Below are 18,671 nucleotides of genomic sequence, written 5' to 3' on the forward strand. Positions count from 1 at the left end.
CCACACAGAGATGTCAGGTGATTTATTGTCACGTTGTAGTGTTACTGCCAGGGATTTAGCGGTTTCGGGGGTTTTGTCTGGGAAGTGATTTCCACTGAAAGAAGTGTCACTGTTTTAAAGCAGGGACTAAAACGGAAGAAGAACAGGCCTAGTCATTGCCTGAATTTGAGTGAGTCTTCACTCAGTGAGTCTGGTGAAGTGACCGCTGATTGGACGAGGTTGTGATGTAGCTGTGGCATAGTCATTATTGCTCCTCCCACTGCCCAGCTGTCAATGCGTCCAGATACATGCCTTAAATCAGGAGAACCTAGCTCTGAACTGTTACAATCCACATGTTGTGTCGTCCATCTGTGCTCTCAGAAACTGAGTGTTGATTTTTCAGGTGTTAGCCAGGCAGTCAGTCACCCATCAGCCCAGCTGGCAGCAACAGCATGTCTTTACTTCTAGTCTTCAGTGAAGCGGTGGTCCTGAGACCCTTTAGTGTGGCTGTACTGTGGCTGTACTGTGGTCCTGAGACCCTTTAGTGTGGCTGTACTGTGGCTGTACTGTGGTCCTGAGACCCTTTAGTGTGGCTGTACTGTGGCTGTACTGTGGTCCTGAGACCCTTTAGTGTGGCTGTACTGTGGCTGTACTGCGGACCTGGGGCCCTTCAGTCTTTAATGTGGCTGTACTGTGGTCCTGAGGCCCCTCAGTCTTTAGTGTGGCTGTACTGCGATCCTGAGGCCCTTCAGTCTTTAGTGTGGCTGTACTGCGGTCCTGAGGCCCTTCAGTCTTTAGTGAAGCTGTACTGTGGTCCTGAGACCCTTTAGTGTGGCTGTACTGCGGTCCTGAGGCCCTCCAGTCTTTAGTGTGGCTGTACTGTGGCTGTACTGCGGTCCTGAGGCCCTTCAGTCTTTAGTGTGGCTGTACTGCAATCCTGGGGCCCTTCAGTCTTTAATGTGGCTGTACTGCGATCCTGAGACCCTTCAGTCTTTAACGTGGCTGTACTACGGTCCTGAGGCCCTTCAGTCTTTAGTGAAGCTGTACTGCGATCCTGAGGCCCTTCAGTCTTTACGTGGCTGTACTGTGATCCTGAGGCCCTTCAGTCTTTACGTGGCTGTACTGTGGTCCTGAGACCCTCCCCCTGTCTCTCCTCCTGGCGTCCCCCCATCACTCTCAGGGGGGAGAAACTATGGCTCTTATCCAAGGAAAGGAAATAAAGTCGAGTAAATATTGTGTAGCTCATCCAGCATTGTTGTACTGCTCTCCTCTCATTTCCTGTTTCTCCAACTGTGCACAACTAAATCTCCAAATGCAAAACTTCATTTTCTAACCTCTTATTCCACAGAACACATCTCTAGTAGAGGAGGAGGAGTTTACAGGGAAGAGGAGGAAGAGAAGGAGTTTACAGGGAAGATGAGGAAGAAGAGGAGGAGTTTACAGGGAAGAGGAGGAAGAGGTGGAGGAGTTTACAGGGAAGAGGAGGATGAGTTTACAGGGAAGGGTAAGAAGAGGAGGAGGAGTTTACAGGGAAGAGGAGGATGAGGAGGAAGAAGAGGAGGGGGAGTTTACAGGGAAGAGGAGGATGAGGAGGAGGAGTTTACAGGGAAGGGGAGGATGAGGAGGAGGAGTTTACAGGGAAAGGAGGATGAGGAGGAAGAGGAGGAGGAGTTTACAGGGAAGAGGAGGATGAGGAGGAGGAGTTTACAGGGAAGAGGAGCTCTGACTGTAGTGCCGTAGCATCAGTCTGTCATATTTCCCCGGGGGGCAGGGCTCACCCAGGGCAGACTCTGAGGCCAGGGAGGGGGGCGTGGCGCCAGGCGACTCCAGGGAGGAGTCTCTAAACGGTGACGGAGGGGCCAGAGCAGCCAGCTCCTCCAGCAGCTCTGTGGTTCTCACCGCCGCCGTACCACACACCCCGCCCCCAGGACCATAGACCACACCGACCGACCCGCCCACCCGGGGGTTGCCATGGTTAGAGGCGGCGATGGCTGCTACTTCAGCGTAGGCGGTGACTGTGGTATTTGGCTGTCTGGTGCGGGGTAGGATGTAGGGAGGGGGGCATGGGGCGGGGGTGAGGCCTGGACCCGGAGGAAGGGGGTCAGCACCCTCCGGTGGCGACCCAGGGAGCATCATGTTGTTGAGCTGGCTGATGTTGGCAGTGAAACGGTTCACCACACAACTAATCTGATCCATGATGGTGGAACCCTGGGGCTGACTGCCCACCGTGCCCACACCAATACCCCTGTCACCTATGCCACCAACACCTATACCCATGTCTAAATCACCCACACCAGTATTACCAATACTGCCAACCCCACCAATATCACCTATGCCCCCCATACCTACACCCCTACCACCACAACCAATATTACCACCTCCCATCCTGCCCACCCCGCCACACGCCCTTGTCTGAGGCCTCTCTGTCATGTAGGATGGCAGAGCCCTGACCTCTTCTCCGTCCTGGGACCCCTGAGGCCCCCGGGGGGGACATGGGTGGTAGGTTCCAGCGTGAGGCGAGGAAGGGCAGGGAAGGAAGCCTCCCACCCTTTGGCTGACGGTGGGCAGGGTTAGTCGGGAGGGTGAGGAGGGACAGGGGAGGAAGCCTCCCACCCTTTGGCTGACGGTGGGCAGGGTTAGTGGGGAGGGCGAGGAGGGACAGCGGCGGTATGCTCCAACATGAGGCGAGGGAGGGCAGGGGTAGGTTCCAGGTGGGTAATGCTGTGCCCCCTGAGGTTCATCATAGACCCCCCTGTCCCCAAGTTGGGGCGTGGCGGGGGGGGCGAGGTCAGGGGTGCCCGCCCCCTTAGAGAAGGGCTTAATGATGGCTGTCTGGTTGACCTCCTCCTTCTTCTTGATGTGGATGGACATCCTCTTCCACAGGTTGGGTCTGTAGCCGCTGCGCTCATTCTGAGACCACGACACTGACTTACCGTTGGAGCTGGGAGGGGGATGACATAATACAACAGGGTTAAATAACTAACTGATCTCTAACCCCTGACCCCTAACCTTACTGACTTACCGTTGGAGCTGGATGTCATAATACAACAGGGTTTTATATTTGACCTCTAACCCCTGACCTCTAACCCTGAACCCTGACCTCTTCGCCGTGCTGACTTCTTGTTGGAGCTGCAGGGTGAACTGAGATGGTAGTGTCTGTATGCATCTTGAAAGCAATTTAAAAAAAAAAATGTTTTACTCTGACCTCTAACCCCTAAATCCTAACTGACTTGAGTACCTGATATACTCTGACCTCTAACCCCTAAATCCTAACTGACTCCAGTACCTGATATACTCTGACCTCTAACCCCTAAATCCTAACTGACTCCAGTACCTGATATACTCTGACCTCTAACCCCCTAAATACTGACTCCAGTACCTGATATACTCTGACCTCTAACCCCCTAAATCCTAACTGACTCCAGTACCTGATATACTCTGACCTCTAACCCCTAAATCCTAACTGACTCCAGTACCTGATATACTCTGACCTCTAACCCCTAAATCCTAACTGACTCCAGTACCTAATAGACTCTGACCTCTAACCCCCTAAATCCTAACTGACTCCAGTACCTGATATACTCTGACCTCTAACCCCTAAATCCTGACTGACTTCAGTACCTGATATACTCTGACCTCTAACCCCTAAATCCTAACTGACTTCAGTACCTGATATACTCTGACCTCTAACCCCTAAATCCTGACTGACTCCAGTACCTGATATACTCTGACCTCTAACCCCTAAATCCTAACTGACTCCAGTACCTGATATACTCTGACCTCTAACCCCTAAATCCTAACTGACTCCAGTACCTGATATACTCTGACCTCTAACCCCTAAATCCTAACTGACTCCAGTACCTGATATACTCTGACCTCTAACCCCTAAATCCTGACTGACTCCAGTACCTGATATACCCTGACCTCTAACCCCCTAAATACTGACTCCAGTACCTGCTATACTCTGACCTCTAACCCCTCAATCCTAACTGACTCCAGTACCTGATATACTCTGACCTCTAACCCCTAAATCCTGACTGACTCCAGTACCTGCTATACTCTGACCTCTAACCCCTAAATCCTAACTGACTCCAGTACCTGATATACTCTGACCTCTAACCCCTAAATCCTGACTCCAGTACCTGATATACTCTGACCTCTAACCCCTAAATCCTAACTGACTTCAGTACCTGACACAGTCCCGGCCCAGATCCAGATGTCATCTGAACAGGCCCGCCATGCGCTTTGACTCGGCTACTAAACCTCTAACCCCTTGACCCCTTACAGTACCTGAGATTTTCTTCAGAGCCCTTCCTTCTGAAGAGTCCAGCCATGGTCTTGGGTTTGGCAGCGTTAGCGGCGGTCTTGGCATCCCCTACATGCATGCGGACCTGGGTGGAGGTGGTGAAGGCACTCCGTACGTTCTTCTCTGGCTTTGCCAGCATGATGTATACCTGGGGAAGACACACACACAGAGATAAAAGTAATCACTTCATTCATCATCAGTAATACTTCTGTGTATGTCTAAGTATTTGTAAATGCTGTCTAAGTATGTGTAAATGCTGTCTAAGTGTGTGTACATGCTGTCTAAGTATGTGTAAATGCTGTCTAAGTATGTGTAAATGCTGTCTAAGTATGTGTAAATGCTGTCTAAGTGTGTGTAAATGCTGTCTAAGTGTGTGTAAATGCTGTCTAAGTATGTGTACATGCTGTCTAAGTATGTGTACATGCTGTCTAAGTATGTGTAAATGCTGTCTAAGTATGTTTACCTGCTGTCTAAGTATGTGTAAATGCTGTCTAAGTATGTGTAAATGCTGTCTAAGTATGTGTACATGCTGTCTAAGTATGTGTAAATGCTGTCTAAGTATGTGTAAATGCTGTCTAAGTGTGTGTAAATGCTGTCTAAGTGTGTCTAAATGCTGTCTAAGTATGTGTAAATGCTGTCTAAGTGTGTGTAAATGCTGTCTAAGTATGTCTAAATGCTGTCTAAGTATGTCTAAATGCTGTCTAAGTGTGTGTAAATGCTGTCTAAGTATGTGTAAATGCTGTCTAAGTGTGTGTAAATGCTGTCTAAGTATGTTTACATGCTGTCTAAGTATGTGTACATGCTGTCTAAGTATGTGTAAATGCTGTCTAAGTATGTGTAAATGCTGTCTAAGTATGTGTAAATGCTGTCTAAGTATGTGTAAATGCTGTCTAAGTGTGTGTAAATGCTGTCTAAGTATGTGTAAATGCTGTCTAAGTATGTGTACATGCTGTCTAAGTATGTGTACATGCTGTCTAAGTGTGTGTAAATGCTGTCTAAGTATGTGTAAATGCTGTCTAAGTATGTGTATATGCTGTCTAAGTATGTGTACATGCTGTCTAAGTATGTGTAAATGCTGTCTAAGTATGTGTAAATGCTGTCTAAGTATGTGTAAATGCTGTCTAAGTATGTGTACATGCTGTCTAAGTATGTGTACATGCTGTCTAAGTGTGTGTAAATGCTGTCTAAGTGTGTGTAAATGCTGTCTAAGTATGTGTAAATGCTGTCTAAGTATGTATAAATGCTGTCTAAGTGTGTGTGTAAATGCTGTCTAAGTATGTGTAAATGCTGTCTAAGTATGTGTAAATGCTGTCTAAGTATGTGTACATGATGTCTAAGTATGTGTAAATGCTGTCTAAGTGTGTGTGTAAATGCTGTCTAAGTGTGTGTAAATGCTGTCTAAGTGTGTGTAAATGCTGTCTAAGTATGTGTACATGCTGTCTAAGTATGTGTACATGCTGTCTAAGTGTGTGTAAATGCTGTCTAAGTGTGTGTAAATGCTGTCTAAGTATGTGTAAATGCTGTCTAAGTATGTGTAAATGCTGTCTAAGTGTGTGTGTAAATGCTGTCTAAGTATGTGTACATGCTGTCTAAGTATGTGTACATGCTGTCTAAGTGTGTGTAAATGCTGTCTAAGTATGTGTAAATGCTGTCTAAGTATGTGTACATGCTGTCTAAGTGTGTGTAAATGCTGTCTAAGTATGTGTACATGCTGTCTAAGTATGTGTAAATGCTGTCTAAGTATGTGTAAATGCTGTCTAAGTATGTGTAAATGCTGTCTAAGTATGTGTACATGCTGTCTAAGTATGTGTACATGCTGTCTAAGTGTGTGTAAATGCTGTCTAAGTGTGTGTAAATGCTGTCTAAGTATGTGTAAATGCTGTCTAAGTATGTGTAAATGCTGTCTAAGTGTGTGTGTAAATGCTGTCTAAGTATGTGTAAATGCTGTCTAAGTATGTGTACATGATGTCTAAGTATGTGCACATGCTGTCTAAGTGTGTGTAAATGCTGTCTAAGTGTGTGTGTAAATGCTGTCTAAGTGTGTGTGTAAATGCTGTCTAAGTGTGTGTAAATGCTGTCTAAGTGTGTGTAAATGCTGTCTAAGTATGTGTACATGCTGTCTAAGTATTTGTAAATGCTGTCTAAGTATGTGTAAATGCTGTCTAAGTGTGTGTAAATGCTGTCTAAGTATGTATAAATGCTGTCTAAGTGTGTGTAAATGCTGTCTAAGTGTGTGTAAATGCTGTCTAAGTGTGTGTACATGCTGTTTAAATCTGTGTCCGAATACCCATTCTAACATACTGTATACAGTACTACATACTATTAGTTCATTTTAGTATACTGTAAACTAACGGTATCCTTTCAGTTGAGCGTGCTTGCGTTTTCCCTGTCTACCAGAAGTTGATGTTGTTGCTATGAAACCTCTTTCTAGCTTGTTAGCATAACAAAATATTAGCTAGACATTTTATGATTTCGGGTGTGTTCGTAAATTGAATCTGGAGTGCCAGAGTGCGCTCTGGGAGTTGGTAAATCCTGATGTTGTCAGATTGTTCGTTTGTAAATTCAGAGCTTTTCACTCTCGGAGCACGTCAATCTAATTACGCTTTTTTTTTGCCGACTTTTACTGAGCAGTTTGTAAATTCATCAGTTATTCTGCGCTCTGGCACACTCAGTCGAGAGTGCTCTGAAATTGGAGTGGATAGCCAGAATGAACAATGTCCATTGAGAACGCACAACGACTATACCACTTAGCTAAGAATGACATGAATAATCAAATCAATAAACATTGGGTAGTTAGTTAGATAGCATATAGTTAATATACTGGCAAGTTCAATGTATAAGTAGCCAACTAACGTTAGGTAGTTAGCTAACATACCGGTACATACTGCTGTAATGATATGCTATGCGGTTTGTAAGTATAGCGTAGCGTGACAAATTGTCAGCCAACATGACGCGTAACGTAATTTATTTGAAAAGGAATTACTTTATTACATTGATCAACTTTCTTAACATTTGTCATAATTAGTAAAAGCAATTAATTTGTATCCGTTCTCGTCGGACATCGTCTACATATTTTCCGCCATTTTCTTCAAATCTGAAAACGTTGTGATGCCACGCCCATTTTCTGAAGAATTGCATTATGGGCCCTAAAAGCACAGAAATAGTGTCCTCTGCGTGTATCCTTTGTATTTTTGGCTAATTAAGTACTACATCCAGCAACTTTTGGAATACTAGTGTAACGGATGTGAAATGGCTAGCCAGTTAGCGGGTACGCGCTACTAGCGTTTCAATCAGACGTAACTGATTGAAACGCTATTAGCGCGTACCCGCTAACTAGCTAGCCATTTCACATCCGTTACACTCACCCCCCTTTCAACCTCCTCCCTTTCCGCAGCAACCAGTGATCCGGGTCAACAGCATCAATGTACAGTATAACTTTAGACGGACCCCTCGCCCCGACCCGGGCGCGAACCAGGGACCCTCTGCACACATCAACAACGGTCGCCCACGAAGCATCGTTACCCATCGCTCCACAAAAGCCGCGGCCCTTGCAGAGCAAGGGGAAACACTACTTCTTGGTTTCAGAGCAAGTGACGTAACTGATTGAAACGCTATTAGCGCGTACCCGCTAACTAGCTAGCCATTTCACATCCGTTACACTAGTTTATTACAATCACTTGGCACTAATTTCAGAACCTTGATGTCATTTTTCAAAACTCTAGACACAAAACTCACAACCGATAATGAAATTGCATATTTTTCAAAAATAACAATTTTTCCAATTGCTTGGATACAATACACATAAAGCTAAGATCATTTGTTCATTGAACTAAAATCACCTGTTCAAAATGGCACAACTTAACATCAAAGTATTACCATTTCAAAATGCAATTCACACATTGTAATGAAAATGATATGTAACTGTTGCATTACTCTGAATGCATAGTTTTATGGAAACTGACAAACAATATTCCATGTTTAGATCATGAAAGTTTCAGGATAACGAGATCCATTGACACCACTTACCGTGGAACACGAACCAATTGGACTATATTATCTATGGCTGTAATATTTCATCATCATTGTAACGGTGTTCCTCCTCCTCTTCATACGAAGAGGAGGAGTAGTGATTTGACCAAAGTGCAGCGGGTTGTGAATACATAATGATTTATTAAATCAAACGATGAAACACGAAAACAAACACTTGGAAGGATTTTACAAAATAACAAAACGGAGTAGACAGACCTGGACATGGAACTTACATAAAATACATGCAGAACTCACGAACAGGAACAGACTACATAAACCGAGACAGTCCCGTGTGGCGCGACAAACACTGACACGGACGACAACCACCCACAACAAACAATGTGAAACAACCTACCTTAATATGACTCTCAATCAGAGGAAACGCCAAACACCTGCCTCTAATTGAGAGCCATACCAGGCAACCCATTAACCCAACATAGAAAACACATAACATAGACTACCCACCCAAAACTCACGCCCTGACCAATTAAACACATACCAAACAACAGAAAACAGGTCAGGAACGTGACAGAACCCCCCCCTCAAGGTGCGAACTCCGGGCGCACCCCTACAAACTCAAGGGGAGGGTCTGGGTGGGCATCTGTCCGCGGTGGCGGCTCCGGCGGTGGACGAGGACACCACTCCACCACTGTCTTTGTCCCTCTCCTTCGCGTCCTTTGAGTGGCGACCCTCGCCCCCGACCATGGTCCAGGAACCTTCACTAAGGCCCCTCCTACATAGAGGAGACAGCTCAGGACAGAGAGGTAGCTCAGGACAGAGAGGTAGCTCAGGACAGAGAGGTAGCTCAGGACAGAGAGGTAGCTCCGGACAGAGAGGTAGCTCCGGACAGAGAGGTAGCTTAGGACAGAGGGACAACTCTGTACTAATGGCAGCTCCGGACTGAGTGGCAGCTCCGGACTGGGTGGCAGCTCCGGACTGGGTGGCAGCTCCGGACTGGGTGGCAGCTCCGGACTGGGTGGCAGCTCCGGACTGTAGGGCAGCTCATGACTGTAGGGCAGCTCATGACTGGAGGGCAGCTCATGACTGGAGGGCAGCTCATGACTGGAGGGCAGCTCATGACTGGAGGGCAGCTCATGACTGAAGGACAGCTCATGACTGTAGGGCAGCTCATGACTGTAGGGCAGCTCTGGCAGCTCCTGACTGGCTGGCGGTTCTGGCAGCTCCTGACTGGCTGGCGGCTCTGGCAGCTCCTGACTGGCTGGCGGCTCTGGCAGCTCCTGACTGGCTGGCGGCTCTAGCGGCTCCTGACTGACGGACGGCTCTAATGGCTCGGGACAGACGGGCGGCTCTAATGGCTCGTGGCAGACGGATGGCTCAGAAGGCGCTGGGCAGACGGATGGCTCAGAAGGCGCTGGGCAGACGGATGGCTCAGAAGGCGCTGGGCAGACGGATGGCTCAGACGGCGCTGGGCAGACGGATGGCTCAGACGGCGCTGGGCAGACGAGCAGTGCAGGCGGCGTTGGGCAGACAGCCGACTCTGACCTGCTGAGGCGCACAGTAGGCCTGGTGCGTGGTGCCGGAACTGGTGGTACCGGACTGGAGACACGCACCTCAAGGCTAGTGCGGGGAGCAGGAACAGGGCACACTGGACTCTCGATGCGCACTATAGGACTGGTGCGTGGTACCGGAACTGGAGGTACCGGGCTGAGGGCACGCACCTCAGGGCGAGTGCGGGGAGAAGGAACAGTGCGTACAGGGCTCTGGAGACGCACAGGAGGCTTGATGCGTGGTGTCGAAACTGGAGGCACTGAGCTTGAGACACGCACCACAGGGAGAGTGCGTGGAGGAGGAACAGGGCTCTGGAGACGCACTGGAAGCCTGGTGCGTGGTGTAGGCACTGGTGGTACTGAGCTGGGGCGGGAAGGTGGCGCCGGATATACTATACCGGACCGTGCAGGCGTACTGGCTCCTTTGAGCACTGAACCTGCCCAACCTTACCTGGTTGCATGCTCCCCGTAGCCCGTCCAGTGCGGGGAGGTGGAATAACCCGCACTGGGCTGTGTTGGCGAACCGGGGACACCATGCGTAAGGCTGGTGCCATGTACACCGGCCCGAGGAGACGTACTGGAGGCCAGATATGTTGAGCCGGCTTCATGGCACTTGGCTCAATGCTCACTCTAGCCCGGCTAGTGCGGGGAGGTGGAATAACCCGCACCGGGCTATGAACACGTACAGGAGACACCATGCGCTCTACTGCGTAACACGGTGTCTGCCCGTACTCTCGCTCTCCACGGTAAGCCCGGGAAGTTGGCGCAGGTCTCCTACCTGACTTCGCCACACTACCCTTTAGCCCCCCCCCCCCCCCCCCCCCAATACATTTTTGGGTTGTACTTGCGGGCTTCCAGCCTTGCTTCCGTGCTGCCTCCTCATATCGTCGCCTCTCCGCTTTAGATGCCTCCAGCTCCGCCTTGGGACGGCGACACTCCTCTGGCTCTGCCCAGGGTCCTTCTCCGTCCAGAATCTCTTCCCATGTCCAATCCTCCTTTACCCACTGCTGCTGTCGTTGCTGTCCGTTAACCCGCTGCTTGATCTGGGTTTGGTGGGTGGTTCTGTAACGGTGTTCCTCCTCCTCTTCATACGAAGAGGAGGAGTAGTGATTTGACCAAAGTGCAGCGGGTTGTGAATACATAATGATTTATTAAATCAAACGATGAAACACGAAAACAAACACTTGGAAGGATTTTACAAAATAACAAAACGGAGTAGACAGACCTGGACATGGAACTTACATAAAATACATGCAGAACTCACGAACAGGAACAGACTACATAAATCGAGACAGTCCCGTGTGGCGCGACAAACACTGACACGGACGACAACCACCCACAACAAACAATGTGAAACAACCTACCTTAATATGACTCTCAATCAGAGGAAACGCCAAACACCTGCCTCTAATTGAGAGCCATACCAGGCAACCCATTAACCCAACATAGAAAACACATAACATAGACTACCCACCCAAAACTCACGCCCTGACCAATTAAACACATACCAAACAACAGAAAACAGGTCAGGAACGTGACAATCATTCTTTATCAGACACTGTTTCTATGGTCCCATGTTCCACTTTTCCAGACCATGTTTTCAGATTTGACATTACTGTATGCTTAACGGCCACTTTATTAGGTACACCTATCTAGTACTGGGTAGGACCCCCTTTTGCCTCCACAACAGCCTGAATTATTCACCGTGTTGTACGGTAAGAGATGCCCTTCTGCACACCATTTGTGGCCTTTCTGTTAGCTTGAATGAGTCTGGACATTCTCCTCTGACCTCTCTCGTTAACAAGGTGTTTCTGCCCACAGAACTGCCGCTCACTGAATGTGTTTTGTTTATCGCACCGTTGTCTGTAAACTCTAGAGACGGTAGTGCCTTAAGGTCCCAGGAGGGCAGCTGTTTCTGAGATGCTGGAATCACCATGTGTGGCATCAACAATCATACCACGGTCAACGTTGCTTAGATTACGCATCTTGCCCGTTCTAATGTTTGGTCAAACAACAACTAAAGCTCTCTACTCTATATACTCTATATATTGAGTTGCAGGGCAGCCACATGATTCGCTGTTCGAAGGAGCAGGCTATTTGCATTAACACCCAGGTGTACCTAATAAAGTGGCTAGTGAGTGTACGTATGCAGGCCCTTGTTATTGCTTTTCTAATACTGACAACTCGTTACTGATGATTTATTTCACATTGTGGTACGAGTATATAGTGAAATGAGTGGTATCCACCTACAACAACATAGTGATAACATGGAGCCCGACAGGTCATCCAGGTCACAATAGAGGTCAAGCGGTGGGAGGAGGAAGACATGGTGGTCAAAGGAACAGCAGGGGACGAGCACCCCTTCTGAGAGGTGGTCGTGGGCCTCGTTTGAGAGGTGTGGGGGAACGTGGTAGAGGACAAGGCCACGGACCAAGACAGCGGCAGCAACAGCGAAAAGTGTCCAATGAAATCCGAGCAGTAGTTGTAGACCATGTCGTAAATCATGACAATGACTGAGGCAGCTACAATGATTCCACCAAACCTCAGAAGATCAACCGTGGCCTCAATCATCAGAACTTTCCGCAATGAGAACCGGTAAGTCTTCATCATGCACTAAACATTAGGCTACTCTCAACTGTCAAATGACCGTATACTGCATGCCAATGTGTACCACACAGTAGGTCATGTGACTAAATGTGTTCTTACTGTCATTTTCCCTGCAGAATTGAGACTTGGCCAAATACAGGAGGCAGAGGCAAAATTCTGACTGACCAACAAGAGCGGGCTGTGGTCAATTTGGTTCGGGCCAGAAATGATATTCGCCTTACAGAAATTCATCAGCATATCTTGGACAATGACGACATGTTCAACAATGTGGAAGCCATCAGTCTGCCGACTATTGCACGCATGCTGAAAAGGCACCAGGTGTCTCTTAAACAGCTATACCGTGTGCCTTTTGAAAAGAAATGCAGACAGAGTGAAGCAACTGAGGACTGAATATGTTCAGGTATGTTCAGTTTCAAGATGCCTGTTGTGAAAAATTCCCCCCAAAATTCTACATCATTGTAATCAGTAAATCTCTGGATGCTGGATGCTGATGATGCTGGATGCTGATGATGCTGGATGCTGATGATGCTGGATGCTGATGATGCTGGATGCTGATGATGCTGATGATGCTGGACGCAGATGATGCTGATGATGCTGGATGCTGATGATGCTGGATGCTGATGATGCTGATGATGCTGATGATGCTGGATGCTGATGATGCTGGATGCCAATGATGCTGCTGCTGCAGATGATGATGCTGGATGCTGATGATGCTGGATGCTGATGATGCTGGATGCTGATGATGCTGGATGCTGATGATGCTGGATGGTGATGCTGCTGATGCTGCTGGTGCTGGATGCTGATGATGCTGCTGCTGTTGTTGATGCTGCTGATGATGCTGATGATGCTGGATGCTGATGATGCTGGATGCTGATGATGCTGGATGATCCCTGGATGCTGACAAAAACCATCATAAATTCCTCTTTTTGGATGATGCAGGCTTCAACCTGGCCAAGACAAGGAGGAGAGGTCGGAATTTCATTCGCCAGCGGGTAACCATCCAAGTACCTGGACAACATGGGGCCAACGTCACCACGTGTGCGACTATATCGGAAGATGGTGTGGTGGGACGCAGACCTCGTATTGGATCATATAACACAGCTCTCCTTGTAACCTTCCTTGATGAGCTAAATCAGGTCTGTAGAGCTGATAGCGTGACTTATGTCATCGTGTGGGATAATGTCAGGTTCCACCATGCTCAAATGGTGCAAGCATGGTTTCAGGCCCATCTACAATTTACCACCTTGTACTTACCCCCATACTCTCCTTTTCTTAACCCGATTGAGGAATTTTTCTCCACATGGAGGTGGAAGGTATATGATAGGCGCCCTCACGAACAAGCCACCCTTCTCCAGGCCATGGATGACGCATGCAATGACATCACGGCAGACCAGCGTCAGGCCTGGATTCACCCGAAGAGTCTTCCCAAGATGTTTGGCTAATGAAAACATCCATTGTGATGTGGATAAGAACCTGTGGCCAAATCCACAAGACAGGGTTGATGGAAATATAGAAGTACAGTAATCAATCCGTTGTTTTGCTTTTTACAGTAAGCCAGGTGAGGAACACTGCAGTTGATGTTTTACAGTAAGCCAGGTGAGGAACACTGCAGTTGATGTTTTACAGTAAGCCAGGTGAGGAACACTGCAGTTGATGTTTTACTGTAAGCCAGGTGAGGAACACTGCAGTTGACGTTTTACAGTAAGCCAGGTGAGGAACACTGCAGTTGATGTTTTACAGTAAGCCAGGTGAGGAACACTGCAGTTGACGTTTTACAGTAAGCCAGGTGAGGAACACTGCAGTTGATGTTTTACAGTAGTTTTTTTTTTCTTTATTGTAGCTAATTATTTTTGCTTTGATTCAAAGAAACCTATGTTGTGATTTTATTGTATTTCATCAATATATTTCAGATTTTGTTCAATGATTCCACTGTGTCTGTAGTATTCTCTCTACTAGTCCTTTTACAGTGATGTATTTACGTGTAGCACCATAATGAAACATGTATCACATATTTTGTCCTACGATATTCAATGATTGTACGAACAACTACACAGTGAAACTATCAGGTATCTTGTGTGTGGGTGATCTAAAGGAATGTTCCTATGGTATTTCATGATAAATGAGTTATTTGAACCAATGATTCTGCAAGTGCAAGGTTTCTTTAAAGATATGAATGCACAATGCAATGTTTTGAACATTGGGCCGCCTGTCTTACAAGTGATGACCGTTTTGAGTTTTATGTCTAGAGTTTAGAAACATGACCACGAGGTTCTGAAATTAGTGCCAAAGGGATGGTTAAAAACTGTAACAGCATCCATACTATGACCGATAAGCTACAAGCTAATAATAATACATTCTCAATTCACGTCACAAATATTGCCGTTAGTGCGGTTACTATGAGTATTGGAACACAGCTTAAGTGTGTGTGTAATGTATCTACATTTAGTCGCATACATGTGTGCGTGCGTGTGTGTGTATTAGTGTGTGTGCAGGTATCTAAGTGTGTGTGTGTGTTAGTGTGTGTGTGTGCAGATATCTAAGTGTGTGTGTGTGTGTCTCTCCTACCTTGGGGGCGAACATGCAGCCGAGAGCCACAGTAGCAGAGAGACTAACACTGAAACACATGGTGATGATCTTGTAGTTGGAGCCAAAGTAGATCGGGACGAAGGCCAACCAGATGATGCAGGTGGTGTACATGGTGAAGGCTATGTACTTAGCCTCGTTGAAGTTAGCAGGAACATTACGGGTCTGAGGGACACAGAGAGGAAATAATTAACATGAGAGTGGAGAAGAGAAGAGGTGTGTGTGTGTGTGTGTGTGTGTGTGTGTGTGTGTGTGTGTGTGTGTGTGTGCGTGCGTGCGTGCGTGCGTGCGTGCGTGCGTGCGTGCGTGCGTGCGTGCGTGCGTGCGTGCGTGCGTGCGTGCGTGCGTGCGTGTGAGAGTCACCTTAAAGGCGTAGAAGGTACAGCTGAGGATGAGCAGGCCATTATAACCCAGAGGAGTCACTACTCCGACTGTAGTCAGGTTGCAGATCAGATGGACCTCACTGATACTGGGGTAGTCATAGATCACCTGGTGATGAATACATCACACACACACACAAATAGTCATTCTGTTAACTGCAAATCTCTCCCGTGAAGTGTCACCACTCTCTTTCACTCCCTCCTCCCTCCCACTCTCCTCTGTCCCCCTCCTCCCTCCATTACTTCATTCCTCCCTCCCTCCGCTTCGCGTACCTCCCTCCTCCCTCCCTCCCACTCTCCTCTGTCCCCCTCCTCCCTCCATTCCTCCTTCCCTCCGCTCCGCGTACCTCCCTCCTCCCTCCCACTCTCCTCTGTCCCCCTCCTCCCTCCATTCCTCCCTCCCTCCCTCCGCTCCCCGTACCTCCCTCCCTCCCTCCTTCCAGCCCACCTGCTTCCCTTCCTCTCCTGAAGTGGATGCCAATTTAGGCCCCTGCCCCTCTCTGATTCAGAGGGGAGGGGTTAAATGAGGAAGACACATTTCAGTTGAATTCATTCAGTTGGACAACTGACTAGGTTTCCACCTTTCCCTCCCTCCCTCCCTCCCTCCCTCCCTCCCTCCCTCCCTCCCTCCCTCCCTCCCTCCCTCCCTCCCTCCACCCACCCTCTCCCTCCCTCCCTCCACTCCCCATACCCTCCCTCCCTCCCTCCACCCACCCTCTCCCTCCCTCCCTCCCCCACCCTCTCCCTCCCCCCTCCCCCCACACTCTCCCTCCCCCACCCTCTCCCTCCCCCATCCCTCTAACCTCTCCCTCCCCCACCCTCTCCCTCCCTCCCCCCCTCCCTCCCTCCCTCCCTCCCTCCCTCCCCCACCCTCTCCCCGCCCCCTCCCCCCACCTTCTCCTTCCCTCCCCCACCCTCTCCCTCCCTCCTCTCCCTTCATACCTGTGGTGGTTCCATAATGAACAGAGCTACTATGATTCCTAGTTGTAGCAGGATGAGTAGGGAGGCGATGACCAGCTGGGCGCAGGCTGACATGAACCTGGGCTTCTTGGTACAGATCTTCTTCTTACTGCCAGCCAGGATACGAGCTATACGGTTAGTCTGCAACAACAACACAGTCAGGATACCAGCTATACGGTTAGTCTGGAACAACAACACAGTCAGGATACCAGCTATATGGTTAGTCTGGAACAACAACACAGTCAGGATATCAGCTATATGGTTAGTCTGGAACAACAACACAGTCAGGATACCAGCTATATGGTTAGTCTGGAACAACAACACAGTCAGGATACCAGCTATACAGTTAGTCTGGAACAACAACACAGTCAGGATACCAGCTATACGGTTAGTCTGGAACAACAACACAGTCAGGATACCAGCTATATGGTTAGTCTGGAACAACAACACAGTCAGGATACCAGCTATATGGTTAGTCTGGAACAACAACACAGTCAGGATACCAGCTATATGGTTAGTCTGGAACAACAACACAGTCAGGATACCAGCTATATGGTTAGTCTGGAACAACAACACAGTCAGGATACCAGCTATACGGTTAGTCTGGAACAACAACACAGTCAGGATACCAGCTATACGGTTAGTCTGGAACAACAACACAGTCAGGATACCAGCTATATGGTTAGTCTGGAACAACAACACAGTCAGGATACCAGCTATACGGTTAGTCTGGAACAACAACACAGTCAGGATACCAGCTATATGGTTAGTCTGGAACAACAACACAGTCAGGATACCAGCTATATGGTTAGTCTGGAACAACAACACAGTCAGGATACCAGCTATATGGTTAGTCTGGAACAACAACACAGTCAGGATACCAGCTATACGGTTAGTCTGGAACAACAACACAGTCAGGATACCAGTTATATGGTTATTCTGGAACAACAACACAGTCAGGATACCAGCTATACGGTTAGTCTGGAACAACAACACAGTCAGGATACCAGCTATACGGTTAGTCTGGAACAACAACACAGTCAGGATACCAGCTATATGGTTAGTCTGGAACAACAACACAGTCAGGATACCAGCTATACGGTTAGTCTGGAACAACAACACAGTCAGGATACCAGCTATACGGTTAGTCTGGAACAACAACACAGTCAGGATACCAGCTATACGGTTAGTCTGGAACAACAACACAGTCAGGATACCAGCTATACGGTTAGTCTGGAACAACAACACAGTCAGGATACCAGCTATATGGTTAGTCTGGAACAACAACACAGTCAGGATACCAGCTATACGGTTAGTCTGGAACAACAACACAGTCAGGATACCAGCTATACGGTTAGTCTGGAACAACAACACAGTCAGGATACCAGCTATACGTTTAGTCTGGAACAACAACACAGTCAGGATACCAGCTATACGGTTAGTCTGGAACAACAACACAGTCAGGATACCAGCTATACGGTTAGTCTGGAACAACAACACAGTCAGGATACCAGCTATACGGTTAGTCTGGAACAACAACACAGTCAGGATACCAGCTATACGGTTAGTCTGGAACAACAACACAGTCAGGATACCAGCTATACGGTTAGTCTGGAACAACAACACAGTCAGGATACCAGCTATACGGTTAGTCTGGAACAACAACACAGCCAGGATACCAGCTATACGGTTAGTCTGGAACAACAACACAGTCAGGATACCAGCTATATGGTTAGTCTGGAACAACAACACAGCCAGGATACCAGCTATACGGTTAGTCTGGAACAACAACACAGTCAGGATACCAGCTATATGGTTAGTCTGGAACAACAACACAGTCAGGATACCAGCTATATGGTTAGTCTGGAACAACAACACAGCCAGGATACCAGCTATACGGTTAGTCTGGAACAACAACACAGTCAGGATACCAGCTATATGGTTAGTCTAGAACAACAACACAGTCAGGATACCAGCTATACGGTTAGTCTGGAACAACAACACAGTCAGGATACCAGCTATACGGTTAGTCTGGAACAACAACACAGTCAGGATACCAGTTATATGGTTATTCTGGAACAACAACACAGTCAGGATACCAGCTATACGGTTAGTCTGGAACAACAACACAGTCAGGATACCAGCTATATGGTTAGTCTGGAACAACAACACAGTCAGGATACCAGCTATATGGTTAGTCTGGAACAACAACACAGTCAGGATACCAGCTATATGGTTAGTCTGGAACAACAACAACACAGTCAGGATACCAGCTATATGGTTAGTCTGGAACAACAACACAGTCAGGATACCAGCTAT

The 18,671-nt window shown here is 47.8% G+C and overlaps 1 protein-coding gene across 1 annotated transcript in view; it reads right to left on the minus strand.

Moving 5' to 3' along the window:
* Nucleotides 1-1,683: 1,683 nt before the first annotated feature.
* Nucleotides 1,684-18,671, minus strand: part of LOC120035953 (metabotropic glutamate receptor 5-like) — a gene marked incomplete at its 5' end in the record, with an annotated part of 57,496 nt that continues 40,508 nt past the window's right edge. The window contains 5 exons of the mRNA XM_038982438.1: nt 1,684-2,920; nt 4,270-4,433; nt 14,995-15,177; nt 15,376-15,501; nt 16,335-16,493. Coding sequence (XP_038838366.1) covers nt 1,684-2,920; nt 4,270-4,433; nt 14,995-15,177; nt 15,376-15,501; nt 16,335-16,493 — 1,869 coding nt within the window. The remainder of the gene's footprint in view (nt 2,921-4,269; nt 4,434-14,994; nt 15,178-15,375; nt 15,502-16,334; nt 16,494-18,671) is intronic.

The sequence above is a fragment of the Salvelinus namaycush genome, unplaced genomic scaffold (genome assembly GCF_016432855.1).
Source record: "Salvelinus namaycush isolate Seneca unplaced genomic scaffold, SaNama_1.0 Scaffold1167, whole genome shotgun sequence".
Taxonomy (NCBI): domain Eukaryota; kingdom Metazoa; phylum Chordata; class Actinopteri; order Salmoniformes; family Salmonidae; genus Salvelinus; species Salvelinus namaycush.